The following is an 11,879-nucleotide window of genomic DNA, read 5'->3' on the forward strand; positions in this document are numbered from 1 at the left end:
TGCAGCTACTTCCCATAAATAGGAGCTGACAGCTTCCTTATTTTTACACCCAGTATCCACTGTGGGAAGGTAAACTGACCTCTTATTCCTCTGCTCATATTTAGTTGTCTACTCCTTATTGCTTTGAATAGGATGGGTTTATAAGTTCAGATTGGAGTTTTGGAGTGAGGTGAGCATCCTCCTGTTTCTAGTCAAGCCAGTCCCTATGTAATATACCTATTTACAAGTTTTTGGATTGACTAGCCACTGTGTAACCTGTCTGGCATGAAAATGAGTATATAGATGGGCATGTGTGTGTATATATGTTTATATATGTGTATATATATATATATATATGTGTACATGATTATGTGTGATCTGTCTGTGACTCATCTGTGTATGAGTCATTGGTTTCTATAAGCTTCAATGTTTGGTATTGAAAATATTTTCGTACATATGGGTTCAACCATCTGACATTTTAGTGTAATATTTATCCTTTTGTCTATATTTTTTTCTACTTATTGTTGTATTTGTGTAATTTTAAGGTTATCTATATACACTTGAGAACGAGCAAGATTGGCTCGAAACGCGTTGTGCTGTTACCAAATAAAGTCTTTTTGGGTGAGCGCTGCATCTGTACTTCTCTTTGGAGAGTCTGGTCCTAATTTACTAAAGGGAAAGAGATACAGATTAGACATTAGGAAAACTTTCTGACAGTGAGGGTAGTGAGAGAGTGGAATAGGCTGCCACGGGAGGTGGTGGGCGCTCCATCAATGGAAATCTTCAAGCGGAATCTGGATAAACATATAGCTGGGATGATTTAGGAAAACCTGCACTCGCAGGGGGTTGGACCCGCTGGCCTTTGAGGTCCCTTCCAACTCTACCATAAGAAAGAAATAAGAAAGAAATGCCCCTTTCTAATTTTTTTTATCCCAGCTTCTCCGTACATTGTATAAAATATTAAAAGGCATTATGAAGTACAATTAATCCCAGAAAATCAAGAACTGAAAAATAAAAAGTTATAGTTTTTCGAAGGTGGAAAGAAGAAAAACACACAAAAACAGAAAGGGTTAAAGCTGTCAAAATGAAAGAAATAGTAAATCTGCCCTAATAGTTTTAAGTTTTGGGACCCAATCGTGTAATCTATAGAAGTATTGGGAATATATTAGAAAAAACCTATTGTTTATCTGTAAGGAAAACTAGAACACTTCAAGTTTCAGGATTATACTTGTTGCTTACAAATACTGATATATAAGAAAGGAGATATACTAATGACGGATAGTGTGGATTAGTAATTCCCAATATGGAGCTAAGAATATTACAGTATACAGATATATACTAATACATAACCTCTAAGCACCTAGGGAATGACGTTATCCTGGGTGGAATCTAGACAAGACGTGGATTACAGTTTCATTCACCTGTGAGATCGGACATGAATAATGGATGTGGACTGTATCCTGCAGCAGATGTAGCCGGGTTGTATAGTTTACTTCATGGACTGATCTGGAAACATGGATCTCTCTGCATTGCCAAACAACAACCATCCAGACAAATTCCTACGGCTGGATGTGAACAATTTATTCACAAATTATGCATTACATGCAACACGATGGCACAACAAGGTTTATCTACAGGTGAGTACAATGCAGAATGAAACAACGTACAAGTCCTGTATAGAAGTGTCATAATGGTGATGGTTATGGCTCATAATAGTGTAAACTGTCTTGTATAGGCGTGATCTAAAATAAAAAAGAATCTTTTAGAAATAAATAGTGATCAAAAATGTCTTTCTTAACTTATCTGCTGTCTTTATGGATTTAACCCCATAAAATCTATAGGTTAGTATGACTATGGTTGTATGTACATAAAATAAACAATGCCCATATCCAACACAGACTGAAAATCAGACGCCAATTTATTCCTAGGTCATATAATCAATATACTGTAATCTACTCTATACCAATATACTGTAATGTACTATATAGCAATACACTAAAATGTACTATATAGCAATATACTGTAATCTACTATATATCAATATACTGTAATGTACGATATAGCAATATACTGTAATGTACTATATAGCAATATGCTATAATCTATTATGTATCAATATACTGTAATCTACTATATATCAATATACTGTAATGTACTATATAGCAATATACTGTAATCTATTATGTATCAATATACTGCACTTCATGATACATGATACTTCAAGATACTACAATCATGGTGATAAAGGAAGTTTTAGGGTCATGTCCTTAGGGTCATCAATGAGAGATCAGCAACCCTGTACCCAAGACCCTACTGATCAGCTGCTTGAAGGGGCTTTGGTGGTCGATTGAGCACTGTGAACTCTTCACAATTTATACTGCATACCATCTGTTCCACAGCAGCTGTGTAATATACTGTACAGCCTTGTCTTATTAATTTCTATTAAACAGATGGCATGCAAGGTGGTATATTCAAATAGTCAACCATTGAGTGCAGAACCCCCCTCTGATATGTTATTGATGATTATCCTGAGGATGTAGATACAGATTTCTGATCACTGAGAGCTTCACTACTGTGTGCACTACATATCACTAGTACAAGGGTCACAACAGTAGTGTAAAGGAGATAGAATGGAGCAGCGGTCATCCATGCGTCCTATTACTCCATTCAAGACTATGGGGCTAATAGAAACTGCAGCTTTGTCAGTCTAAGGCTTCCTTCCCATTACCGTACTCTTGATCTGCAATTATCGATCAAAGTACAGACACGTATTTCTATGGGCCCAAACACACAGCTGTAGCTTTTGTGTCTTTGTGTCTGGGCCATAGTGAAGCACCACAAAATATGGCTCATAGCTGTTCGTAATGGCGACTCATTCCATTCACTTCAATATATGAAGCATGGATCTGTGCTGTATACTGAACACAGATGCATTATATACACTGAATGAAGTACAAAATAGTTTTTCCAAAACCGCAGCTTTGATGTAAGGGTCCGCAACTCGGAGCTTTTAAAACAACTTCTTTATTTCATCTTCTTAAAAAATCAGTTCGCCACCTTAGGCTGAGGCACACATTCATAGACAACACATAGTGAAGACAAAATAGACACTGGACATAGTGAATTTAAAAATCGCTATGAAACTGACGCGTTTCGGAACGTCCAAAGCGTTCCTTAATCATAGTGAAACTAGCCTAAACTTTGCTAGCAGTGAAAAACTTTATATACACTGTAGAAAAACCTGACAAAGGGTGGGTCTGTCTTTTCTCATTAGTACCAGCTGGTCAACTTGACCTAGGTTCATTTGTTTTCAAACCCTTCTTAGTCAGACACTACATAAAATGGAAAGAATTGCTAATTATATATGAAGAATATTCCAAAGTGAAGTTATAAAGTGAAGTTATAAACTGCTCAAGGTATCTATCAATCAAACAATTACTGTCAGAACTCCATTCATTGATAAGCAGATTATCGCAAACTTTTTTTCTTCTCCATGCGTAAATGTGCAATATTACATTCTCTATTATAACTCCCAAGGTGATTAACTTGCAGAGTCCAAAGTCCCACATCTCACTAACATGGAGAATGGTAGAGACATCCTCAAATACTATATATGCTATGTAAAGTTTTAAATGGATATCGAGATTTAACCAGACTCCAAGATAACATAACAAACTCTACTGGGGGGAATATATGTTTCATATTAAAGGGATAGTTTGTCCCTAACAAAGGGAGAGAAGAGAAAGAGATGTGTATTTATATTCTCTTCAACCTAAGAAGACCGATGAGACCTAAATTCAAATCTAAGAGAAAGTTTTTACCACACATGAGAATACATATGTTGCAATATTGTACTATCATATTATATACTACAAACAGAGTAGAGATTTATCAAAATATGAATGCTAAGTCAGACTTAGCATTCATTCCATCTGGTTGTCGACAGCCAAAGCGGAGGATCCATAATGCCTCTTTTTTTAAGCAGCATTTTTTTCCTATTACCTCCTCTGATATTATCATTAACCATCTCGATTCCCCAAAAGGTAAAGTTATCAACATTACCCCCATGTATACTAGAAAAATGTTTTGATGCTCCTGAAATTCCCTCCGTTTCCAACTTCTTACTGTCCCTGATATGTTCGGCTATTCTGACCTTTAATGGTCTAGTAGTGCTGCCTACATAGTCGAATTTGCAGGCTGAGCATTTGATACAATATACTGTGTATTTAGAAGTACAGTTAATATTAGAGTTGAATTTTACTTTGAAATTAGTTTTAAAACTACTTAGTTCTTCCGTATCAGCCGTAAAAGGACAGCTTTTACATTTAGGTCTGCCACACCTAAACGACCCCTTTTTTTTTTCCCTATAGAACTAGTATCAAGAGGTTTTAAAAAACTGGGAGATAAATCATTTCCCAATGAAACTCCCTTTTTGGGAATGAACTGAAGTCCTTTTTCAAGAATTCTTTTTACCGTGTCATCAAGCTCCAAAATAGATAAATTATTTTTAATAATTTTTTTTATAGAATTAAATTGTGGACTATAATTGGTTGAAAACACTGTTGCTTCATCTAAATCATGGTTAGTTTTTACTTTTTCCTCAAAGTTTTTCCCTCTCTCTTAGTTTTACTTTGTTTAATGCTTGATTTAATATTTTTTTAGAGTAACCTCTTTTTTGGAGCCTGTTAATAAACTCTTGGCTCTCATGTACATAGTCACCCTCCCTGTTACACGCACGTTTTGCTCGAATTAGTTCCCCCACGGGGATCCCTCTTATCGTGGCTGTAGGGTGGCAACTATCAGCCTTCAAAATTGTATTTCCTGCTGTAGGTTTCCGATACAGCTTTGTAATTACTTTTCCTGTGTCTACACACCCCAGCAACGTGACATCTAAAAAATTAATTGATGAAAAACTATGTTGATGTGTAAAACTGAGACCATATTCATTTTTATTCAGAAAAGAAATAAAATCTGGTATGGGCGCCACATCTCCGACCCACACTATTAGTAGGTCGTCGATGTAGCGCCCATACCAGAAAACCGAATCAATAAACGGATTAATCGGTGAAAAAATAAATTTTTCTTCCCAAAATGATAAAAATAAATTTGCAAGTGAAGGTGAGAAGGGGGCTCCCATAGGAGCCCCCTTGATCTGCAAATAAAAAGTGTTCAAAAAAACAAAATAGTTATGTGTAAGTAAAAAAGAAGTAACTGAAAGAATATACTCACACATCGCTGGGGTGTATAGACTATACTTATAAAGTTGGTAAGCCAGAGCATCGAGGGCATCCCCGTGGGGGATACTAGGATAAACTATTAACTGTACTTCTAAATACACAGTATATTGTATCAAATGCTCAGCCTGCAAATTCGACTATGTAGGCAGCACTACTAGACCATTAAAGGTCAGAATAGCCGAACATATCAGGGACAGTAAGAAGTTGGAAACGGAGGGAATTTCAGGAGCATCAAAACATTTTTCTAGTATACATGGGGGTAATGTTGATAACTTTACCTTTTGGGGAATCGAGATGGTTAATGATAATATCAGAGGAGGTAATAGGAAAAAAATGCTGCTTAAAAAAGAGGCATTATGGATCCTCCGCTTTGGCTGTCGACAACCAGATGGAATGAATGCTAAGTCTGACTTAGCATTCATATTTTGATAAATCTCTACTCTGTTTGTAGTATATAATATGATAGTACAATATTGCAACATATGTATTCTCATGTGTGGTAAAAACTTTCTCTTAGATTTGAATTTAGGTCTCATCGGTCTTCTTAGGTTGAAGAGAATATAAATACACATCTCTTTCTCTTCTCTCCCTTTGTTAGGGACAAACTATCCCTTTAATATGAAACATATATTCCCCCCAGTAGAGTTTGTTATGTTATCTTGGAGTCTGGTTAAATCTCGATATCCATTTAAAACTTTACATAGCATATATAGTATTTGAGGATGTCTCTACCATTCTCCATGTTAGTGAGATGTGGGACTTTGGACTCTGCAAGTTAATCACCTTGGGAGTTATAATAGAGAATGTAATATTGCACATTTACGCATGGAGAAGAAAAAAAGTTTGCGATAATCTGCTTATCAATGAATGGAGTTCTGACAGTAATTGTTTGATTGATAGATACCTTGAGCAGTTTATAACTTCACTTTATAACTTCACTTTGGAATATTCTTCATATATAATTAGCAATTCTTTCCATTTTATGTAGTGTCTGACTAAGAAGGGTTTGAAAACAAATGAACCTAGGTCAAGTTGACCAGCTGGTACTAATGAGAAATACAGACCCACCCTTTGTCAGGTTTTTCTACAGTGTATATAAAGTTTTTCACTGCTAGCAAAGTTTAGGCTAGTTTCACTATGATTAAGGAACGCTTTGGACGTTCCGAAACGCGTCAGTTTCATAGCGATTTTTAAATTCACTATGTCCAGTGTCTATTTTGTCTTCACTATGTGTTGTCTATGAATGTGTGCCTCAGCCTAAGGTGGCGAACTGATTTTTTAAGAAGATGAAATAAAGAAGTTGTTTTAAAAGCTCCGAGTTGCGGACCCTTACATCAAAGCTGCGGTTTTGGAAAAACTATTTTGTATAAATTCACTCCGGTGAGTCAAGGAGAATAGGGTCGTGCACCAATCTTGATATTATAAAGGACGACAAGGGTGAGCTACTTTATATTTTTCTCTTTGTATTTGGTAACTGAATGAAGTAGTAGATTGTCACTACGTCAATGTAAGTAGAAAAATGGGGAGCTCATCTTCCTTGTTTTAGTTATTGGTTAGGTTAACAGTAGTGGAGAACATACGTTTCTCACCTACATGGAAGGGATCAAACCATAGTAACACAGGAAGCAAAATACCATTTAACCTACAAAGTAAAAGATAACCATTAATACATTCATGTTTTATATTATTTCAGCTGAATATAATTTAAAATCCGATGTTTTAATGCCTTAATCTTTATTTTGCAGCAGAGAGATAAAGCTAAAGTCAAAGAACCTCCACAGTTGTCACAGATGGAAAGACCAGCAATAATTGACAAAACACTTACCGAACACTTTACTCCAGAGGTCCTGAAGTCTACCATTAAAAGTAATCCACTGTATATGGATATAGCAAAAGAGGAAAAGACTGACACAAAGAAGAAACAACCATCATGGACCATTCAGGATTATGATAGTCAATCACCAAACCCAAAATTTTCACTCTATTTGAAGGTATGGTTATAAAAACTCTGAAAGGTTTACCATTTGGATGTTTACTACATTGTCCGGTGAACAAGACTAATCGCTTATCCACAGTGCAGGGTACATGTCTACACCTTAGACCCTCACCAGTCATGAGAATGATGGACACGTGCCCCAACCATTAAATGGATTACCAGCTCTGCATATCTGCTACCTCTCAATTTTCGTCCACGGGACTTCTGGAGATAACTGAGAGCAATATACAGTATAGCTATGGTACAGAGGTCCAAGAGTTGATTTGAGTGGCAGCTGTGCATATCTGTTAGTGCTACCTCTCAATGTTCCTCCACGGGACTTCTGTAGATAGCTGAGTGCAATGTACAGCTATTGTCAGCAGACCTAAGAGTTGATTTGAGTGGCAGCAGCCATCACATGCATAGCGCTTGCTTCAGTCAAATAAGGGGATCCAGGGTGTCTGTCCTTGTGAACACCTTCTCTGTGGCTAAGTAATGTCTTATGGGACAATGCCTTTAAATGGGCTGTCTGTTTATTGAAATACCATTCTCTGATAATATAAGGGGAGTCCAGGGGGGGTTCAGAACCTTTCTATTAGCCAAAAACCAGCAAAGAAAATGTCTGTCCCATTGAACTACGAAATGCATTACTTTTCCTGTGATGGAGCTCCAGTGGAATAAAACACTTGCTATTGGATCCCCACACATGTTATAGTTTATGTCTGGGGGTCCCCAGAGTGGTACATGAGGAATTAATAGTTTTCTTTCCAATAACAAAATATGCTAAGTATGTATCATATGGTCTTCAATACAGATATACGCAAATATATTTATTTTATAGAGTTTAGATCCCTTCTGTTACCTTTAATTCTTTATGTGGTAGGCAGCACATATACAGTGCCTTGCAAAAGTATTCGGCCCCCTTGAACTTTTCAACCTTTTGCCACAATTCAGGCTTCAAACATAAAGGTATAAACTTTTAATCTTTTGGGGAAGAATCAACAACAAGTGGGACACAATTGTGAAGTGAAAAGAAATGTATTGGATATTTTAAACTTTTTTAACAAATAAAAAACTGAAAAGTGGGGCATGCAAAATTATTCGGCCCCCTTGCGTTGATACTTTGTAGCGCCACCTTTTGCTGTGATAACAGCTGCAAGTGGCTTGGGGTAGGTCTCTATCAGTTTTGCACATCGAGAGACTGGAATTCTTCCTTGCAAAACAGCTGGAGCTCAGTGAGGTTGGATGGAGACATTTGTGAGCAGCAGTTTTCAGCTCTTTCCACAAATTCTTGATTGGATTCAGGTCTGGACTTTGACTTGGACATTCTAACACCTGGATACGTTTATTTTTGAACAATTCCATTGTGGTTTTTGCTTTATGTTTTGGGTCACTGTCTTGTTGGAAGCTAAATCTGCGTCCCAGTCTCAGGTCTTTTGCAGACTCCAACAGGTTTTCTTCCAGAATGGTCCTGTGTTTGTCTCCATCCATCTCCCCATCAATTTTAACCATCTTCCCTGTGCCTGCTGAAGAAAAGCAGGCCCAAACCATGATGCTGCCACCACCATGTTTGACAGTGGGGATGGTGTGTTTAGGGTGATGAGTTGTGTTGCTTTTACTCCAAACATATCATTTTGCATTGTGGCCAAAAAGTTTGATTTTGGTTTCATCTGACCAGAGCACCTTCTTCCACATGTTTGGTGTATCCCAGGTGGCTTGTGGCAAACTTTAAACAAGACTTTTTATAGATATCTTTGAGAAATGACTTTCTTCTTGCCGCTCTTCCATAAAGGCCAGATTTGTGCAGTGTACGACTGATTGTTGTCCTATGGACAGACTCTCCCACCTCAGCTGTAGATCTCTGCAGTTCATCCAGAGTGATCATGGGCCTCTTGGCTGCATCTCTTATCAGTCTTCTCCTTGTTTGAGATGAATGTTTAGATGGACGGCCGGGTCTTGTTAGATTTGCAGTGGTTTGATATCTGCATTTCAATTTGATTGCTTGCACAGTGCTCATTGAGATGTTTAAAGCTTGGAAAATCTTTTTGTATCCAAATCTGGCTTTAAACTTCTCCACAACAGTATCTCGGACCTGTCTGGTGTGTTCCTTGGTCTTCATGATGCTCTCTGCACTTTATACAGAACCCTGAGACTATTGAAGAGAAGTGATATCATCAATCATTTAGGACAACATTGGATCATTCAGAGATCCTCACTGAACTGAACGGAGTGAGTTTGCTGCACTGAAAGTAAAGGGGCCGAATAATTTTGCCCTTCCCTTTTTCAGTTTTTTAGTTGTTAAAAAAAAGTTTAAAATATCCAATAAATTTTGTTCCACTTCACAATTGTGTCTCACTTGTTGATTCTTCCCCCCCAAAATTTTAATTTGATATCTTTATGTTTGAAGCCTGAAATGTGGCAAAAGGTTGAAAAGTTCAAGGAGGCTGAATACTTTCGCAAGGTACTGTATAAGCTGCACATTTCATTGATGTCTGTTAAATGACCTGCATGCGATGACTTTATCCCCTTGATGATGTCATCACTGAACCTCAGTTTATAACACAGTAGTATGTACACCATTGAGGAGTTACCAACATATACAGTATATAAAGGGTTTACATATATTTTTCATATAGAAGAATAAGTTCATTTTATATATTTAGGATTGTATTAAGATGCATATGTGTCTATATGTGGCGACTCTATGGGGCAAAACTGCAGTATCTACACTCAATGCTACAGCTTGTATGAACCTCCTGTGCTGTGTTGGTGCTGGTGACCCCTACAAATCTAATATTGATGCTCTATCTTAAGGATAAGCCATCAGTCTTAGAAACGGATAACCCCTTGAAATGAGCCCATGTCTGAATGTGCCACTGCTGCTGCAGAACATCACAATTTTACCCCAGGACAAGAGTGTTCCATATAAGACCAATTGTTTACAATAAGCTGGAAGAACATTTTACCTACTATTAGAGATGAGCGAACACTAAAATGTCCGAGCTTCGAAATCCGATTCGAACAGCCGCACACTGTTCAACTGTTCAAATGGATTTCGAACCCCATTATAGTCTATGGGGGGAAATGCTTGTTTCAGGGGTACGCAACATTCGATAAAATCATACTTTTTACCCGACACTTGAGCAGAGCTGACTGCGTATGCGCGTGCATGCCCGCGCATGCTCGCGCATGCGCAGTCGGCTCTGCCTAGGCCGGATGCCTAGGCAGAGTGAATTCCACCCGGAAGAAGATGCGGGGACGCAGCGCGGAGAAGACTTCGGAAAGGTAAGAGAAGAACCAGCGTTGATTGGCAGAATGTATAGCATTCTGCCAATCAACGCTGGTTCTGCATCGAACCTTAAACTTCGAACAGCTATTAGTGTTCGATGGAGTACGAGTATTTCGAATATCGTAGTATTCGATCGAACACCTACTCGATCGAACACTACTCGCTCATCTCTACCTACTATATTAGAAGTTGGACTTCTGTGACCCAAATAATAATCTTGGATATGTGCTTTTATTTTATCACTGAACTCCTCGGTGACCTCTGACATTCCTCTTTAAAAGGAGTGCATTATATTATTAGCATTATTACTTTATTACTATTATTATATGTGTACAAATTGATCTATGAATTACACTTGTCCAAGATTTTACCAAAACTGAGAATATTGTTTTATTTCTAAGTTTTTACAAAGAAATATAATATATTTGCAGGAAAATCCACATGATTTACATTACTGGCTAGAAGATATTTATACACCTGGATATGACTCTTTACTAAAGAAGAAGGAAAAGGAACAGAAGAATTCCAGAAACTGTAAATTATTTGCATTTTTGGCTCTCATAGTTTGCATTCTCATTGCCATAGTGACCGTCACTGTTTTGTTTACTTGAGTCACATGTTCATTGATATTTTACCACATTTTTATAAAACTGTAAAGTATCACAAATGAATTTAACATGCCGCAGGTACTGTTTTTACAATAATAAAATAGAATGTCAGCATCGGCCTGGGTGTGCTTTGTACATTATGTGGAATAGCGTGTTTCACGCCAAAGTGTCAAACTATCCATTCTTTGAAGCTTATGTGACTGCTATATATAACATTTTGAATAAAAGTACAATTAAGTCATTTTTTTCCGCTTATAACTCATGGGCGGCATACTATATCAATTCTATAATCACTAGCCATAGCCAGTCCACTGGCACAATACTGCAAACCGCAAGCAAAAGAATGTAAGTTTCCTAAATCTTAAGTAGAAATGTTAAGTAGAGCCAAGTTTTCTGACATTTGTTTGTATTTGTGAGCTACTTGTACAATATAATAAAGCAAATATAAATGGGTATTTAAGGGAGTGAATATACTGAGAAGCAATATTCTCATCTCCTATATATAGAAATAAACTTTGTAAAGATGGTTTATTAGTAATTAAAGGAGTACTTGTACCTTTAATGGAGTTGTCCAGGGAAAAATGGACAACCCCTTTAAGTTCTATAGATAAGATAACATAAGATACGATAAGATAATCCTTTAATAGTCCCACCAATTCAGTGTGTTACAGCAGCACAGATAATACAGTAATATATTACAAGAAAGAACGCATACAAGCTCAGAATAACATATACACTGTCTACCAATACGTATTTGGCCTCCTGTGGTAGCATAGAAAAACATTTCTTCA

At 37.1% G+C, this 11,879-nt stretch overlaps 1 protein-coding gene across 1 annotated transcript; it reads left to right on the forward strand.

Moving 5' to 3' along the window:
• Window positions 1-1,493: 1,493 nt before the first annotated feature.
• MINAR2 (membrane integral NOTCH2 associated receptor 2) lies at window positions 1,494-11,091 on the forward strand. Its single transcript, XM_075272537.1, has 3 exons — window positions 1,494-1,616; window positions 6,965-7,207; window positions 10,912-11,091. The coding sequence occupies exons 1-3, from the start codon at window positions 1,494-1,496 to the stop codon at window positions 11,089-11,091; spliced, it is 546 nt and encodes a 181-aa protein (XP_075128638.1).
• Window positions 11,092-11,879: the final 788 nt, after the last annotated feature.

The sequence above is a fragment of the Leptodactylus fuscus genome, chromosome 1 (genome assembly GCF_031893055.1).
Source record: "Leptodactylus fuscus isolate aLepFus1 chromosome 1, aLepFus1.hap2, whole genome shotgun sequence".
Classification (NCBI taxonomy): Eukaryota; Metazoa; Chordata; class Amphibia; order Anura; family Leptodactylidae; genus Leptodactylus; species Leptodactylus fuscus.